General features: G+C 45.5%; 1 protein-coding gene across 4 annotated transcripts in view; it reads left to right on the top strand.

The window, feature by feature from the left end:
* TMEM225B (transmembrane protein 225B) overlaps window positions 1-11,870 on the top strand; it is a 29,751-nt gene extending 17,881 nt beyond the window's left edge. For all 4 annotated transcript variants that reach the window (XM_024745358.1, XM_024745360.1, XM_024745361.1 and 1 more), the window contains 4 exons: window positions 2,277-2,487; window positions 3,416-3,562; window positions 4,326-4,463; window positions 11,436-11,870. In XM_024745358.1, the coding sequence (XP_024601126.1) occupies window positions 2,277-2,487; window positions 3,416-3,562; window positions 4,326-4,463; window positions 11,436-11,608 (669 nt within the window). In that variant the 3' untranslated portion in view covers window positions 11,609-11,870. The remainder of the gene's footprint in view (window positions 1-2,276; window positions 2,488-3,415; window positions 3,563-4,325; window positions 4,464-11,435) is intronic.
* Window positions 11,871-18,366: the final 6,496 nt, after the last annotated feature.

Raw genomic sequence — 18,366 nt, forward strand, 5'->3', positions numbered from 1 at the left:
TGTGGAGGCAAGAGGCTGGGTTCGTGGGAAACCTTATGAAAGAAAAGCTGAGAAGGTGAGGAATGCTGAGGAGGTGGAAGTGTGGGAGAAATGGAGAAGCCTGCAGGAGCTCCAGGCTAGAGCGTGGGGGAAGGAGAGGGTGACTAAAGTAGGGAAGACACCGAGCTCAGCTTTAGACACGTTGAGGTTCATTGGGGGGGCAGGGGGGGCAGGAAGGGGCTCAGACCATCAACGGAAAATGTCCAGGGTTCTCCATTCCATCCAGAGGATGGGGGTCAAGATGCCGCCATGGCTCCTACCTGGAGAGCTTTAGAGCCAGGACTCAAGGCTCTCTGGTCTTCATCCTCTTAGAGTAGAGGACACCGAGGCCCTGAAGTTCAGGTGACTCACCAGTACTGGCCAGAGGGTGGAGGGAAGATCGAAAGGGAAGCGTTGCAGAGACGGCAGGATAAATTTTTCAGGGGGGAAGACCTGAAGAAAAGGAAGTAATGAACAACAGAAAGAGGAGAGAGTGCTTTAGAAAGTTTCCAAGCACTCTGACAGCAGTCGGAGGTCAACAGCTGTTAACCCTTTTATAGACAGCAGATTTCCTCTGCCCTCTACCATCAGGCTTGTTCTGCTGTGGTGATCAGCAGATCTCAAAGCCTCAGACACTCCTTGCCCCCGGCTGCAGCGAGAGGGGCATCCGCATGGGGAGCGTGGAGGGGCCCCAGTGCGTGGGCACACACAGGGGCGGAGAGGAGAGGGAAACCCCTCACTCCGAGGGCCTTGTCTTGTACACAGCAGTGCGCAGCTGCGAAGCTTGGTGCTGCCAGGCTGTCTGCTTAGGCAGGAGCCTCCAGGCCTGGCTCTGGGCATGACTTGGAAAGAAGGGCTGTTGTCTTGGGGTGTCTACCACCTCCCATGTCCTGTCTCTCACCCCCTGATGTCGCCATTCTGCACCGCCGTGTGGCCAGGGTCATTGGGGGCCACCCGGACAGGGCCCGCCCTGCCTGCCGCACCCAGGCTTCCAACCGCCCCTCTCCTTCCCCTGCCAGCCTGGAGAGGAAAGCAGACTAGTTGAATACATTTGCCCTTGGGTGGTGGATGTGAATTTCCCTCAGGAATGTTTGCATTTTAGGAGAAGTTGGCGGCCCCTCACCCTCCAACTTTAACCAAACGCCTGGGCCCTAAGCACTGTGCTTGACATGTCTTTGGCAGCATTTCACTTGGCCCTGGCAAGGACCTTACTAGGCAGGTGTTATTTCCTCTTTTTTTTCCAAATGGGGACCCAAGGTTCTGAGAGTTTTAGCCAGTTCCCCGAGGTTACCCAGCCAGCAAGTGATAAAGCTGGGACACAGTCACGGGTATCCAGAACCAAATCCAGCTGTTGGCACTTAGCTTCCACATCACAGGTGCTCCTTCCAAGAAGACATCCTTAGTGACAGCTGGTGGTGATGGAGAAGTTATGAGGGATCCTTAACTGAGGGTCTTGACCTCCAGGCCTAGAGGGTACCTAGGGCTTCAGGAGGCTCTGTGAAACTCTAAAACTATTTTTAAAACTTTCTGTGAGCGGGCTTCCCTGGTGGCGCAGTGGTTGAGAGTCCGCCTGCCGATGCAGGGGACATGGGTTTGTGCCCTGGTCCGAGAGGATCCCACATGCCGCGGAGCGGCTGGGCCCGTGAGCCATGGCCGCTGAGACTGTGCGTCCGGAGCCTGTGCTCCGCAACGGGAGAGACCACAACAGTGAGAGGCCCGCGTACCGCAAAAAAAAAAACTTTCTGTGAGCATATTTTCTGCTCATTTTTCAGCAGAGGGCTCCTCCAGGCCAGGTGGACCCCTGTCTGTCTATACCCCAGGTCCTGAGAAAAGGCCAGTCACTGAGTAAAGGCACTTCAGGCCCTGGTTTTAATCTCTGCCCTGGTCCTCATTCTGAAATCTCAAAAGGCACATAGTAGCTTACAGCTGACTGGAGAGGTTCTTCTGTGGCTAGTGGGTGGGTGTCAACAGAACTGAGAGGTTAGAACTTTAGAGCTGGGAGAGGTGGAAATTTTACAGAGGTGGAAATTGAGGCTCAAAGAAGGGACCCCACATGCTCAAGATTGCCCAGTGAATTAGTGGAAGAAAATGTTTTATGCACTGTTTAGGCCTACTGAAGAGGTCTGTAAGGCTGTAAGTTTAATCAAGGCAAAGAAATCAACATTTCTCGAGCTTCACGTGTGCTAACATGTCCACGGGCATCATCTCCTTCACCCCGTGTTGCGTGAGGACCCCCCCTTCATTGTTCCCCTCCACAGGTGATGCTGACATTAGAGGACAAAGACATGAAGGGGTTCACCTGGGCCATAGCCCCTGCCTTGACCTCCCTGGGCTACCTGCTTATACTGCTGGTCTCCATCTTCCCCTTCTGGGTTCGTCTGGTGAACGAGGAGTCCCAGGAAGTGTTTTTCAGTGGCCTCTTTGAGAACTGCTTCCATATCAAGTGCTGGAAGCCACAACCCTTACCCGGTACGGGGTGGATGGAGGCGGGGATGAGGGCTTGGGAGACGGGACCAGCGTGGGCATTGGGGGGTGACAGAGGACTGGTGGGGGCAGCTAGGACAGAACTGAATTCGCCCCTGCCTTCTCCTCACTAGAGTCCATTAGCGCCCCCCCCAACACACACACCGCTAGTTGTGATGCCCACCGTTACCTCCTGGGATTGCCAGACATCCCCTGTGGGGGCAGTACTGCCCGTACTAGAGAACCCCTGGTTTAACCCCAGGGTAGGTTCTAGAATATCTGGGTCTTCAACACCTTTGTCTCTTTGTCCCTCCCCCAGCCGCTCACCTCTGCACGCTCAGGAGGTCATACAGACTCACCTTAACAAGGTCTGAATCACGCCAACACTAGGAAAATGAATTCCCCTCGATCCTCGGTCTATTTCACTATTCCTGTTAATGTGGATAATTAAATAGGGGCTCCCTTGCAGAGTCAGAATATCCTGACCTCACAGAGTTCTGATTTTCCACCAGTGACTATTTCAGTGTGACCAATGTGGATGCAATTCTTCACATTTCCACATGCAACAAATTTTATCACGACAGTTTCATTTTATGTTGTTTATTAAAGCCACCGTTTTTTCCCAAACAATACATGGTTTTCCACTACGCTTTGATACAACCAGATTCATGTAACAGTATTTGTTAAGAATTGGTTAATAATTTCAGTGTCTGAAATTGCCCATCTAACTTTTTTTTCATGTCATGGGGAACAAGATGGTGAGCCCAGGGCATGCTTGGGGGCAAAGCAGTCGGGTCGGAGCCTTGGTCCCAGGCCACGCTTTGGGACCTGATGGCGACCCGGCTCTGGGGCCACCCCTGCCCAGGCTCTGCAGGGCTCTGCCCTCTGGGCCAGGGTGCCCAGCGCCAGCCAGCTCTCCCTCCCTCCCCTGCAGTTTACATCATCGTGGGCCGTGTTTTCCTGCTGTCCGCCGTCATCTTGTCTTTCCTCACCACTGTCGTCATGGTGTCCTTTGCATCTCGGCTCTTTCCGAGGACCCGGAAACACAATCTCGTGTCCGCCTTCATCAGCTTCCTCACAGGTGGGGAGCAGCAGGCGGGCCCCAGCCTTGTGGGTGGGGGATCTGGGGAGACGGCCGGAGATGGGGAGCGGGTGGTCTCTGGAGAGGGGATTTTTAGGGCCCCTCTCCTCCACTGCCCTCTCAATGAAGTAGCCCACCCCAACCCGCCCCCTCAGGGTTTGTGATCCCCCTGCTTTGGGGCTCATCCTAACTGCATTCCCAGCGGACACGTCCTCACAGCCTTGGCTTGGTGTCATCTGTCTGGGGGTCTTTTCCCCATAATCTCTGTCCCAGCAACTGTCATAGAATCTGGTACAGGGTTATAATAGAATTGAAATATAGAATATAATGAAATACAAATGTTTCTTGGATGAATGAATGGAAGAGATCATCTCTGCCCTCTGGAACCTTTTGACTTTAAAAGGCTGACCAAGGCCCTACCCTGGGAGGCTCCCATCAGATGGAGGAGGTGGAACGCTCACAGTGGGAAAATCAGGTTGAGTTTCGTCCAAAGCGTCACACCCAGGGGGCCCCATCGGGAGTCAGCCAAGAGCACAGGCACAGAGGGTACCCGGGAAGGGGATTTCTGATCATGGGGCCCCTGGGAGGTGAGGCACACGGGCTTTGAGATGAGTTGGGAAGGAGGGCGAGACAGGCATGTGGGGTGGAAGTTATTGGCTCTGAAGGGGCAAGGGTGCGGGCAGGAGCCACACAGGTGTAGGAAGGCTGGAGTGGAGGTGGGAGCCACGGGAGGAGAGCAAGGCTGCCGCCCTGTGACCCACAGGGGCCTGTGCCTTCCTGGCCTTGTTGCTGCATGCCCTGGAGATCCGGAGTCTGCAGATGAAGCCCAGCCCCCCGCAGTTCTTTGTGCAGTGGCCTTACTACGTCCTGGGCTTTAGCATCCTTCTGTTCCTAGTGGCTGGTGAGTGTCCCAGGGCTGGTGCCCTCTCCCTGCCCTCTGTCTGGATTCAGGAGCTGTGGACGCTCTAGAGCTCTGCTGTTCAAAACCGTATTCACTTGTGGCTATTTAATTAAAATGAAATCAAGTTAGAAATTGAGTTCCTCAGTCACGCCAGCCACACTTCACATGTTCAAAAACCACATTCTTGTGTGCCTAGTGGCTTCCACATTGGACAGTGCGGATGCAGGAGTTTCTACTGGACAGCACTGCTCTAGGGCCTCAGCCATGTCTGCCACCCTCGTCCTCCCCATTCTTATGCTCCTTGACTTTAGAACCAAACTTGCACACTTTCATACTCTCCCTTACCACCATCCCAGTTCCTAAGGCTTTCTATTCCTGTCTCTTTATCTTGAAATCTGTGATCTTATTCCTCAGTCGCTTTTTCTTTACCAACTGTCATCATCGAAATTCTTAATCCCATCTAATTTTGTCCCTACTCCTAATCTTCCCACTATTTTAACCTGACCCATGATCAGAACCTATTTTAACTTGATTTTATTATACATCGAATATATAACAAAGAATGTTTATCGTATATCTGTAAGATACAAGTAATTATAAATAAACTGTACACCCATATTTCCACCATATAGCTTAAGAACTAGCCACGTTTTGTCGAATCCATCGTTTGTAAGTTACACCCTTATTTTATGTACCACTGAGAAAGAAAAATTGATACGAAGTATAATTCTAAGGTGCTAGAGCTTGTAAGGTACATCCTCATTTCAGAGATTTTAAAATGTGAAAAAAATGGGTTTGTCAAAATTAACGAAACATGTTAGAACATTAAGTATTCAATATCTTTGAAGTCTTCCCCCTCTGCCATGTGGCTGTTCCTGGTCACTTCCTCTTCTTTCCCCTCTGGATTCAATTCTTCAGAAATTTATGCCAATCATGTTTACTACACATATATATCCTTAAACAATGTATTATTTAGTTTTGCATGCTTTAAAACTTTATATGAATATAATCAAACTGTATTTTTTCTTCTGGAGTTTGCTATGTTTGATCAGCATAATCTTGCGATTCCTCCATGTTAATATGAGGAACTAAACTTCATTCATTTTTACCACCTTGAGTATTTAATTGTATAACTAAGCTTTCCTATAGAAGCATGGCATTTCTCTATGGGAGAATTTTAAGTTTATGACTGAGTTTCTTTCATGATTATAGGACTATTCAGATATTTTATTTCTTCTTGAGTCAGTTTTGGTAATTTATATATTTCTCTAAGTTTATACAGTTTATCTAAGTTTTAAATTTTATTGACATAAAATTACTCAATATTTTCTGTTTTAACTTTTAATTTGTGCTGTATCTGTAGTTATGTACTTAAAAAGAATTTTTTTTGGCTGCGTTGCATCTTCATTGCTGCGCGCGGGCTTTCTCTAGTTGTGGTGAGAGGGGGCTACTCTTCGTTGTGGTGCGCGGGCTTCTCATCGCGGTGGCTTCTCTTGTTGTGGAGCATGGGGTCTAGGTGCGCGAGCTTCAGTAGTTGCAGCACGGGAGCTTCAGTAGTTGGGGCTCGCGGACTCTAGTGCGCAGGCTCAGTAGTTGTGGCGCATGGGCTTAGTTGCTCGGTGGCATGTGGGATCCTCCCGGACCAGGGATCGAACCGTGTCCCCTGCATTGGCAGGTGGATCCTTAACCACTGCGCCACCAGGGAAGTCGCTGTAGTTATGTACTTTTTTCACACCTAATTTTCTCTTTTTTCATTACTATGTTTGTTAGAGGTTTATCAGGTTTTTTTTTAGTGTTTTCAAAAAACCAGCTTCTTAGCTTTCTTGAAAACAAACCTTGTTTGTTTTCTATTTAATTACTTTTTGCTTCTTATTTTGAACTTCCCTCCCTACTACTTTTTTGTGTATTTATTCTGCTGTTCCTTTTTCAGCTTCCTAAATCAGGATCTAAGCTCATTGATTATTTCTTCTTTTCTAAGTAGGCATTTAAAACTTCAGCTGCCCTCTAAGAATTGCATCTTTATTTGCAGCTCTCATTTTGATGTGTAATATCTTTTGTTGTTGTTCGATTTCAGATATTTTCTTGTTCCCCTTATGATTTTTTCTTTGATCCGTGAATTATTTAAAAATATACTTTTAGGGCTTCCCTGGTGGCACAGTGGTTGAGAGTCTGCCTGCCGATGCAGGGGACACGGGTTCATGCCCCGGTCCGGGAAGATCCCACATGCCGCGGAGTGGCTAGACCCGTGAGCCATGGCCGCTGAGCCTGCGCGTCCGGAGCCTGTGCTCCACAACGGTGAGAGGCTCGTGTACCGCAAAAAATATATATATATATATATATACTTTTAAATTTCTAAGCATAGAATTTTTTTTTTTCCTCCCCCCGCCCCCTCCCTAAGCATAGAATTTTTATTGTATCTTAGTGATAATGCTTTTAACTTAGTTTCAATTTGATGAGAGATCATGGTTTATATAGTCCTAATATTTTCAGATTTATTGACTTGCTTTATAGCCTAGTCTGAGGTCCGTTTTCATGTCTCATGGTGAATGCAACCTTTTATCTATAAACATTACATCAAGCTTTTTTATTATCTTGTTTAAACCTTGATTTAGAATTGCTATATTTTACTAGTGGATTGAACTTTTTATCATCATGCTGTGATACTTTTTATTTCTTATAATGCTTTTTGTTGTAAAGTCTGTTTTATCTGATATTACTGTAACTACCTCTACATTCTTTAGGTTATTATTTGCCTGTTACGTCTTTTACTTTAAACCTGTCTCTGTCTTCACGTTTTGGATGTCTCTTATAGATAGCTTATGATTGGATTTTTTTCATCTAGTCTTATTATAACCTTTGTCTGGAGCATTTAGTTGATTTACGTTTATTGTGACTACTGATATATTTGTATTTTTTCGGCCACCTTAGTTTGTGCTTTCAGTTTTTTCTGCTCCCCACCCTCTACCTCACTTGCCTTGCTTTGGGTTGATTGAATTTTATGTATATAATTCTCATTACATTTCCTCCCTCGTTAGTTTGGAAATTATACGGTCTGTTTTCATTTGTGTCATAGTTACTCTTGACATTTTAACATGCTTAGTTAATCAACATATTTATTCTCTTCATAAATAATTCAAGGCCCCTCCCCCCCAACTTATATGGTATTTTGTCCAGTGTTTTGGTTTCTTCTGTTTTTTAAAAAAATTCTATACATTATTATTATTATTTTATGCATTTAATACTTGTTTAAATTTACCCACATATTTACCAATTTAGCTGCTCATCAAACCTCAGACCTTCTATCTAAGATCATTATCCTGAAGTACATCCTTTAGAATGTTTTTTTTTTTTTTTTTTTTTGTGGCGGTACGGGGGGCTTCTCACTGTTGCAGCCTCTCCCATTGCAGATCACAGACTGTGGACGCGCGGGCTCAGTGACCATGGCTCACGGGCCCAGCCGCTCCGCGGCATGTGGGATCTTCCCGGACCGGGGCATGAACCTGCATCCCCTGCATCGGCAGGAGGCAGACTCTTTACCACTGTGCCACCAGGGAAGCCCTAGAATGATTTTTTATAACTCTTTATTTTATATTGGAGTATAGTTGATTAACAATGTTGTGTTTCAGGTGTACAGCAAAGTGATTCATTTATACATGTATCTATTCTTTTTCAAATTCTTTTCCCATTTAGATTGTTACATAATACTGAGCAGAGCTCCCTGTACTATACAGTAGGTCCTTGTTGGTTATCCATTTTAGATATAGCAGTGTGTACCTGTCAATCCTAAACTCCCTAACTATCCCTCCCTCAACCCTTCCCTCCTGGTAACCATAAGTTTGTTCTCTAAGTCTGTGAGTCTGTTTCTGTTTTGTAAATAAGTTCATTTATATCATTTTTAAAATAATGATAATGATGATGACTCTACTTTTGACAATTAATGTATTTTATGTATTTATTTATTTATTTATGGCTGTGTTGGGTCTTCGTTTCTGTGTGAGGGCTTTCTCTAGTTGCAGCAAGCAGGGGCCACTCTTCATTGGGATGCGCGGGCCTCTCACTACCACGGCCTCTCTTGTTGAGGAGCACAGGCTCCAGACGCGCAGGCTCAGCGGCCATGGCTCACGGGCCCAGCCGCTCCACGGCATGGGGGATCTTCCCAGACCGGGGCCCAAACCCGTGTCCCCTGCATCGGCAGGCAGACTCTCAACCACTGTGCCCCCAGGGAAGCCCTCATTTTTTTTTTTTTTCGGGTCCGCGGGCCTCTCACTACCACGGCCTCTCTTGTTGAGGAGCACAGGCTCCCGACGCGCAGGCTCAGCGGCCATGGCTCACGGGCCCAGCCGCTCCACGGCATGGGGGATCTTCCCAGACCGGGGCCCAAACCCGTGTCCCCTGCATTGGCAGGCGGACCCCCAACCACTGTGCCACCAGGGAAGCCCTTTTTTGCCTTTTTTAATGAGGGTCAGTTAGAGATACACTGTCTCATATTTTGTTTGTATGAAATTGTCTTTCATTTTTGTTTATTAAAGTTAGTTTTGCTGAATATACATTTTGAAGTTAACAGTTATTCTCTCAGCATTCAAGATATTATTCTATTACTTTCCCACTTCTATTCTTATTGTTGAGAAGTTGGCTCTCTTTAAAAATATCATTCTTTTTGCGGCAACTTTTTTTTCTCTGAGACTTTTTTTGGTATTTTGCAGAGTATGGATGTTTGTGTTATGATTTGATGTGTGAGCTGAAGCTGAGGAGTGATATCTTTCAGCATTTGTAAAACATTTTTATCTCCTCCCCATTTTCTTTCCCTTTCTTTTTGTCCTTTTTGGGACTCCAGGAAGATTTCTGTTAGACCTTGTTACTCTATCCTGCATGTCTTAATTTCTCTTTCATATTTTCTGTCTTTGTCTTTCTGGGCTGCATTGTGAATACCTTATATAGATGTATCTTCAAGTTTACCCATTCACTTTTTTAAAGAAGATTTATTATTATCATTATTTTTTAAATGTATTTTTGGCTGCATTGGGTCTTAGTTGTGGCACGTGGGCTTCTCTCTAGTTGTGGCATGTGGGTTTTCTCTTCTCTAGTTGTGGCGCACAGGCTCCAGGGTGTGTGGGCTCTATAGTTGTAGTGCACCGGTTCCAGAGCCGTGGACTCTGTGGTTTGCTGCACGCGGGCTCTAGTTGAGGCATGCGAGCTCAGTAGTTGTGGCATGCAGGCTTGGTTGCCCCACGGCATGTGGGATCTTAGTTCCCTGAGCGGGGATCAAACCCACGTCCCCTGCATTGCAAGGTGGATTCTTTACCACTGGACCACCAGGGAAGTCCCTACCCATTCACTTTTTAGCTGTGTCTGGTCTATTTAACCTAGCCATTAAATTTTTATTTCAGTTAATCTATTTTATAACTAGAAGTTGTATTTTCCTGTAAATCTTGTTAATTTTTTTTTTTTTTTTTTTTTTTTTGTGGACACTCACTGGCCCAGCCGCTCCGCGGCATGTGGGATCCTCCCAGACCGGGGCACGAACCCGTGTCCCCTGCATCGGCAGGCGGACTCTCAACCACTGCGCCACCAGGGAAGCCCAAATCTTGTTACTTTTATGCTTTTTTCCTCATATTTAAAATATGTTCTCTGAATATATATATATATATTTTTTTTTTTTTGCGGTACGTGGGCCTCTCACTGTGTGGCCCCTCCCGCCGCAGGGCACAGGCTCCAGACGCGCAGGCCCAGCGGCCATGGCTCACTGGCCCAGCCAATCCGCAGCACATGGGATCCTCCCGGACCGGGGCACGAACCCGTGTCCCCTGCATTGGCAGGTGGACTCCCAACCACTGTGCCACCAGAGAAGCCCTCTGAATATATTTTTATTATACATGTTAAACATACTTATTTTATATTCTGTGTCTTATAAGTTTAACAACTGAATTATTTGCTGCTGTTTCTACAGCTGTTTCTATAGGCTCTTGCTGTGGTACCTTGTTTCTTGGTATGGTCTGTGGATTTTGACTGTGAACTCATTTTCCTTGGAAAATTTTTTTGCTGTCATTGTTGGAAATTATTTGAGGCCTATATTTAAATTGTTTCCTCACAAAGGGATTTGCATTTGCCCGGTGCTTGGGTGCAGAACTACCCTAGGATCACAACCAAGATACTTGGTATCGTTAGTTTAGCTGCAGACCCACGTAAGAGCTAGCCTGTGTTTGTGAAATCTCAGTCAATGCAGGTAACTTTGCAGTTCCAGTTTCATGTGGCCGACTCTTATTAGATTTCCCCACTGTAAGCAGGACCTGGGCTTTCCTGTTATTTTTCCGTGTCCCAAAAGCCCAGCAGAATGGAAACTCAGGGTCACCTGGGTTGAGCGCGTGTCTCCAAGGTGAAGGCTAATTGTGTGGTTGCCTAACCCTTCAGATTCCTGTTATCACTATGGTTTTGGCGTCTAAGAATGTCTTACTCTGATGTCAGCTCGATGATGCATTTATAAATAATAGGTTTTTGAAGAAATATTTAGAATTTTTGTTGTGTTTAGTGGGAGAGTAGCTAGTCTGCTATAAAGCTGAAAATAGTTGTCTTTTATCTTTGTCTTAGCCGTAATACAGCATTTATTATCCACTCAAGATATCTCCGTTTGTTCTTACGAACATTGATTCTCTTCTTCCTTTCTTTCACTTACTGAGGGTCTTGAGTGAGTTGGCCATGAAGAGGCCTGGGCTTTGTGTTTGACCTTCCTCTCTGAAACCTTGTTTTCTTACCTATTAATGGTTAGACAATTGCTAAGATGCCTTCCAGCACTGGCCACGGTTCCATGAGTTTATCCATCTATTTGTATGCCTTGTCCTTTTATTGGAGGGGAGAACTAGGAGGGCAGGTGCAGACCAGAGGGAATCAGGTCAGAGGAGGGAGTTTCCGACCTCTAGGGCAGGCACTGAGCTTGACACTCTCTCTCACCTGACCCAAACTTTTGCTGTCACCCAGGTGCCATCTGCCTCGTTCAAGAAACAGCTTGCCTTAGCTGTCATTTGTTGCCCATTTCCCAGAGTACTGAGGAGACCCAAGAGATCTCGCATCTGGAAAACGTGGAGAGTTTGGGAGGAGAGCTGAGCTCCATACAGAGGGAGACGCTGCTGAAGGAGGAAACAGTTATCTAGACCAAGATAGTCTGTGCCCTGCCCTTCGTCAAGCTGTGTGAGTGCACACGTGTCACTGTGTGTGGCTCCCCCACCTCCACCAGTCTCTGCTACTTTTGATGAGGCTCTTGAGTGTCAAATCAACCCTCCACTTCCCCTACTCAAAGTGATTCTATCTTGCGTGTGTTTGAAATTTGTTAAAAGTTTTCTGAATTCTTCTGAGCTTTCTGAGTGATTTTTTTGGACAAGTGTTTTCAATAAAACGATGACTACTGTCTGTTAATCCGTGCCTCAAAAAACAAACAGGGGACTTCCCTGGCGGTCCAGTGGTTAAGACTCTGAGCTTCCAGTGCAGGGGGCACAGGTTCGATCCCTGGTTGGGGAACTAAGATCCCACATGCCACACAGCATGGCCAAAAAACAGACAAATGAACAAACAAAACACAGCAAAACACCAGCCTGCAGCCTAGAGGGCAGGAAGGGAGGGAGGAATATTAGGAAATGATCAAGTGACATGAGTTTTGTAAAATAAAAACTGAACAGAGTATGACCACCCCACTGTTCCAGCCATGCTGATCTCCCAGTTGTGGCTTTCCATACTCATTCTGCTGGTTTAGGGTGGTCTGGCCCACCGTTACATATTTGAGAGTTTGTAGATTTTCTCTATGCCTACTTCTATATTGTTCCTATAGGGTTTTGTGAGGTGGAAAAGTGAAAAGACTGGAACTAGGCTGTCATCATCTCCCTATAAGAAAGAAACTCCCAAGATACCTTTTGGAGAGAAATGTAATAAAAAACTAAAAACAATCTAACTAAAACACCTAGTGCCTGTTCTTCAGGTGTGTATGTCCAACATAGGTAAAATCGGAGTCCCTGAGGAAGAAAATGGGAATAAAGGAACAGAACAAGTATTTAAAACTAAAATTCAGAAAACTTTACTGAAATAAAGTTCCTTTCTATTGAAAAGGAATCTATTGGAAGGAGTAACATCTGCTTAGGAAAACTGATACGAGATGATCAACCTCTTCCATCATGGGGCAATGCTTTATTATTATTATTATTTACTGTAACAGACACTCTGGAACAAAGCATGGCCCCATTGTGGAAGGCCTAGAGCCTCTTCCTTTATGCACAAATACTGGCATACTATGCAAAATTACTAGAAATGAAGAAATGTGACCGACAAGAGAATAAACAACCAATAGAAGCAGATGACAGAATGATCCAAATATTGGATTTCGCAGATACACCCTTTAAAATAACTATTATTAAGCTATTGTTAATGTGTTAAAGAAATAAAAAAAAGTGCAAAAATTTCAAAAAATGGAGAACACTCTACCGAAATGCCATTTCTCCCCGTGAGATTTGCAAGAATCAAAAGTTTGATGCAACACGTTGTGTTGGCTAACCTGTGGGGAAATAGGCACCATCATACATGGCAGATGGAAGTGCAAAATGATACAGCCCTCCTGAGGGGAATCTGGCAATACCTACAAAACCGCAGAAGCAGTAATGCTTTAACCCAAACCAAAGTCTCAATTTAAGGATTTATCCAACAGGTACACCTGCACACATCTTTAAGAATGACATAGGTGCAGGGTGATTAAGTGCTGCAGCTTTTGCAGTAACAAATGATTAGGAGCAACTCAAATGCTCATCAACAGGGGACACTTTAAATAAATTATGTTACATCCACACCAGCTTAAAAAAAAAAGAATGAGAAAGGTCTCTAAGTACTGATATGGAATGTTTTCTAGGACATATTCATGATAAAAAGCAAGGTATCTAGCATATTTCCTTTCGTGTAAGAAAAGGGGAGAAGGTAGGGACATATGTGAATATTAGTGTTTGCAAATAAATAAACACTTGAAGACCGTATAATAAATGAATGAATCTTTAGAGATGGGGGTAGATTAAGAAAGGGGGTGGAGGCTTCCCTGGTGGCACAGTGGTTGAGAATCCGCCTACCAATGCAGGGGACATGGGTTCGAGCCCTGGTCCAGGAAGATCCACATGCCGTAGAGCCTGTGCGCCCGTGCGCCACAACTACTGAGCCTGAGCTCTAGAGCCTGCGAACCACAACTACTGAGCCCACGTGCTGCAACTACTGAAGCCCGTGCGCCTAGAGCCCGTGCTCTGCAACAAGAGAAGCCATTGCGGGCTTCCCTGGTGGCGCAGTGGTTGAGAGTCCGCCTGCCGATGCAGGGGACACGGGTTCGTGCCCCGGTCCGGGAAGATCCCACATACCGCGGAGCGGCTGGGCCCGTGAGCCATGGCCGCTGAGCCTGCGACCCTGTGCTCTGCAACATGAGAGGCCACAACAGTGAGAGGCCTGCGTACCGCAAAAAAAAAAAAAAAAAAAAAAAAAAATGAGAAGCCTGCGCACCGCAACGAAGAGTAGCCCCCGCTCGCCGCAATTAGAGAAAGCCCGTGTACAGCAATGAAGACACAACACAGCCAAAAATAAATAAATAAATTTATATTTTAAAAAATGGGGTGGGTGGAGTGGGCAGAGGGAGGAGTAATAGTTCTGTGTGTAACTTCTTATATGAGTTTGGCTCTTGAATCATGTACATGTATTACCTATTCAAAAATTCATATTAAATCTTAAAGGGTAAGTTGGGTAATATAAGTCAAATATCCAACACTGTCCATACCAGCACTCTGAACTCCTATAACCTTCATTTCTATAGTTAATGCTGAAACAACGTTCACATCTGCCATTTCACTCTGTCCTGCTAAAGACAGGCCAGCTATGATTCTACCCATTTTCTTATTAAAGAACCAGAGAGGTGAAGCCCTCTGATGTTCAGTACAGGTTTTTAAAATTTTAAAGTAAACTCTGCTGCCTCTTAACCTGTTTCCTCTTTATGGTCATGACAACTTCTCCCGGCTTTCTGTATTTCACCACGTAACCTCATCTCTTCTGTCTCTTGTCAGATAATTTTCTTCCTCTCTCCCTCTGCATCTGTCCCTTTCTCCTTCCCTTCCTCCCTTTTCCCTTCTTCTTTCTTGCCCCGCCCCCATGCTCTCAATTCATTCAGTACCATGTTCTTTGCCAAAAAAAAAAAAAAAAAAAAGCCTTCATTTGCTCATCTTCCTGAAATCTGCCTTCTTTCTGACAATGCCACTTCCCTAGCAATCCTTAGTTCTAGTCTGGTCTCTCAGGGCCAGGAGCATGAGGTCAGAATTTATCTGGTTCCTTTTGCAGTTTTCAGGGTACCATTCTTAATTTTTCTCCAACAATCTCTTCTTTAAACCATGGGAAATTACGGTCAGTGATATAGAAAATCTCTTCCAGATGCAAAAGCACAACATAAAACTGCAGTAATTAAAACAGTTTGGCAGGTCCTGACACAGGATACAGATAGATTACAGAACAGAATAAGAGTACTAATATAAAGCCTACTTTATAGAGGAATATAATATTTGATAAAATTAACCTTTTAAATCAGGAAGGATTATTATTATTTTTGCGGTACGCGGGCCTCTCACCGTTGTGGCCTCTCCCGTTGCGGAGCACAGGCTCCAGACGCACAGGCTCAGTGGCCATGGCTCACGGGCCTAGCCGCTCCGTGGCATGTGGGATCTTCCTGGACGGGGGCACGAACCCGTGTCCCCTGCATCGGCAGGCGGACTCTCAACCACTGTGTCACCAGGGAAGCCCAGGAAGGGTTATTGATCCTTCAATAAATGGTTGAGGAAAACTTGCTAGCCATTTGGAAAAAAAAAAAAAGGCTGGCTGGATTTTCTTTTTTTTTTTTCCCTTTGATCAGAATGCATTTCCGACAGATCTCAGATTTAACCTAACAATAAATGTCTTAGAAGTGCGTACAGGGGATTTAAAAAATCATCTTGGAGGATGGAAGGCACAAAATGGAGAAGATTTAAAGAAAAAGGAACGATCAATTTGAATATGTAAAACATATAATATTTTGCAGTGCACAGAGTTCCATTAAGAAAGACAAAAGGCAAATTGGAAAATATTTGCAAAACATTTGAAAAAGGGCTATTTTCCTTAATTTTCAAAAAACTCATATATCAGTAAGAAAGAGATAAACAAGCCCAACAGAAACAGAGGAAAGGGTAAAAACAGCCAGTTTGCAGAAAAGGAAATACAAGTAGCTAATGAAGGTAGGAAAAACGACTTCACTTATAATTGAGAAGTCCAAACAAAAATGTGGGCATCACTGATTTCACTCATCAGATTGGCAAAGATGAAAAAGTTTGATGACATCCAGTGTTCATGAGATTGTGGGAAAATGAACGCTATCCCCCACTGTTTGTGAGAGTGGAAATTGGTGCAGACTCTTTGCAGGATAATTTGGAAATAGCTGACAAAATTTAAAATGCATGTGACTTTTAGATCCCGTAATTCCATTTATGGGAACTCATCCTTTAGATTTATTTGCCAAAAAGTGCACAAGGAATTCTGTATGATGATGTTCATCCAGGTTTCTGGTAAATCTGAATGCTGGAAACCGCCTAAATGTCCACTGATAAGCTTTATAAATCATGGGGAACACAGAACATACAGTGGAATACTGTAGAGCTGGTAAAGAGTGGGGTAGATCAGTATGTGTAGATGTGGAAAGATATGTTGTTTACTGAATAAAAGCAAAGAGCAGAACAGAATATAGTATGATTCTGTTTATGGAAAACAAACAGGATAATGTGTTTTATGCTTAGTTTGCCTATAACATTTCCGAAAAAATTCCTGAAACCTGCTTCATGGCCTCATCCTAACCTCTGATTCCTCAGGTCTCCGTGTTTTTCTTGTTGGTTTTGGTCCCTCCCCCACTCAGCTTGGACTCCATGGTCACTCAGTACAACCTTCTCCCACTAGAGCCCTCATTCCCCCCACGCCCTTGGCATTCTTTCATAATCATCCTTATGGCCAATCCTACTATTGGATTAATCCAGCTGTTTTCTTAGCCCCCAGACTGCATAGACAATTGTGTGGATTGAGTCTGTCACTTATTTTGTTTTGTTTTCAATATCAGTCGTTCAGTGTTGCTTGACAATCTTTTCATTCATTCTATGATTTTTTTCCTACTACATCATTCCTCACAACAGATATTCTAATCTTCACTCCATTATTTAGGCTCCAACCTACCATTGTCCCCTGCACTCTCAGCAGGTAACATCACTGAGAAAAGAGGTTAAGAATGAGCTCCTTAAACACTTCTCTAGAATAATTTTAAAATAATCTATTTCAGGGGTAAGCAAACTACAGCCCTTGTGTCAAATCCAGCCCTGGCTGTGAGCTAAGAATGGTTTTTACAGTTTTAAAGGATTGTAAAAATGAAGAGCAGGCGACACACTATGTGTTCTGTCTAGGATAGTTACCATCTGGACCTTCATAGAAAAAGTTTGCTGAGCCCTAACCTAGACCATAACCCATCTTTGATTCTTTTCTTCCCCGTTCAGAGGAACCCCTTTCTCTTCTCCAAGGCTGACCTGGAAACCTGTGATCTGATCCAATCTCTCTTTGCCTCTTCCAGAATGCCTTCTTCCTTGTGTCTTCTCCATGGCAAGCTGAACGATGGTTTTTGAAGTCGCTAGGTATAGTTCAGTTTTCCAAGACAGACTAAGTCCATCAGGCTGTTTCTCTTGGTCCTCGATGACAAGGTTCAGCCTTGTCCTTCTTGGATGTGAGGGCATGTTATTAGCGAATGAGGAGGCTAGCCAACAATGTTTCCAAGATGGGTTGATAACGAAATTTGTAATATAAAAGGATGGGAGACCCTGTGAGCAGGGCTGGACTTTGCCCTGGCATGTGGTATAAGGAATGGACCCAACGTTACCTTCTTCCAGATGACCAACCAGTTGTCTGCTTTCTAAAGGTCCACTCTTATTGATATGAGATGTAGCCTTTGTCATTTACTAAATGATTCCACATTCTCTCTCATCCTCCAAATCCAATCAATCCCTAAACTTTGCCAATTTTACTTTCCCAATATGTTTGATATCCAAACTCTCCTTGCGATCACGAATTCCCCGGTCCTGTCTCTCATCCTTTCTCTCGGGGACTGCATTATTTAGCTTCGTTTAACCCACAGTCAGTCTTCTCATCTCCCCACCTCCCTCGCCTCTTGCTCAGTCTCTCTTGCAGGTTTCTCTGTAGTATCTTTCTAAAATCTGTCCCTTCCCGCCTTCAAATCTTTCCGCGGCTTCCCATTGCCTCCAGGTTACCTAGCTCAGCCGCCTGCTCTAGCGGCTCTGAGGGTGCGGGAAAGCCACCAGTCCCCACCATTTGCTGGGCTCGTCGTGCTCCCTCCGCTGGGGGCACCTGACCTCACTATTGGGTCCATCCATCAAATCTGTGCTCAGGCGTCGGTTCCTCCAGGAAGGCTTCCCTGACTAGCGCCTACGCCTACGCCCCCCAACACTACCCAGGGTGGAGGTCCCTTATGTGAACCCACAATACTCGGTGCTACCCTCCATCACCCTCCGCCCCTAACCCTCGCAAAAAGCGCCGGAGGCTGCAATAAACACTTGTCGGCCGACGGGTCTCTAAAGTCTTTGTGGGAGGCGCGGTACCCGGCGGCGCGTCCGGAGGGTCCTTCCCACCGGGGGAACGCAGGTGCAAAGGCACGGAGGCGCAAAGGGGCCTGGCGACCGCGAGCCTCCAGGGGAGTAGGTAGGCGGGGTAGGAGCCCCTGGCGGTCCAGCGCGCGCTCCCGAAAGGTCCCCGGGGACGAGCGACCATCGAGACGCACCGGCCTCCGAGAGTCCTAGAGGGGAAACGGAAGGGGCCCTTCCTTGACGCACCTGTC

Source organism: Neophocaena asiaeorientalis, unplaced genomic scaffold (assembly GCF_003031525.2).
Source record: "Neophocaena asiaeorientalis asiaeorientalis breed wild unplaced genomic scaffold, Neophocaena_asiaeorientalis_V1.1 scaffold461, whole genome shotgun sequence".
NCBI lineage: Eukaryota > Metazoa > Chordata > Mammalia > Artiodactyla > Phocoenidae > Neophocaena > Neophocaena asiaeorientalis.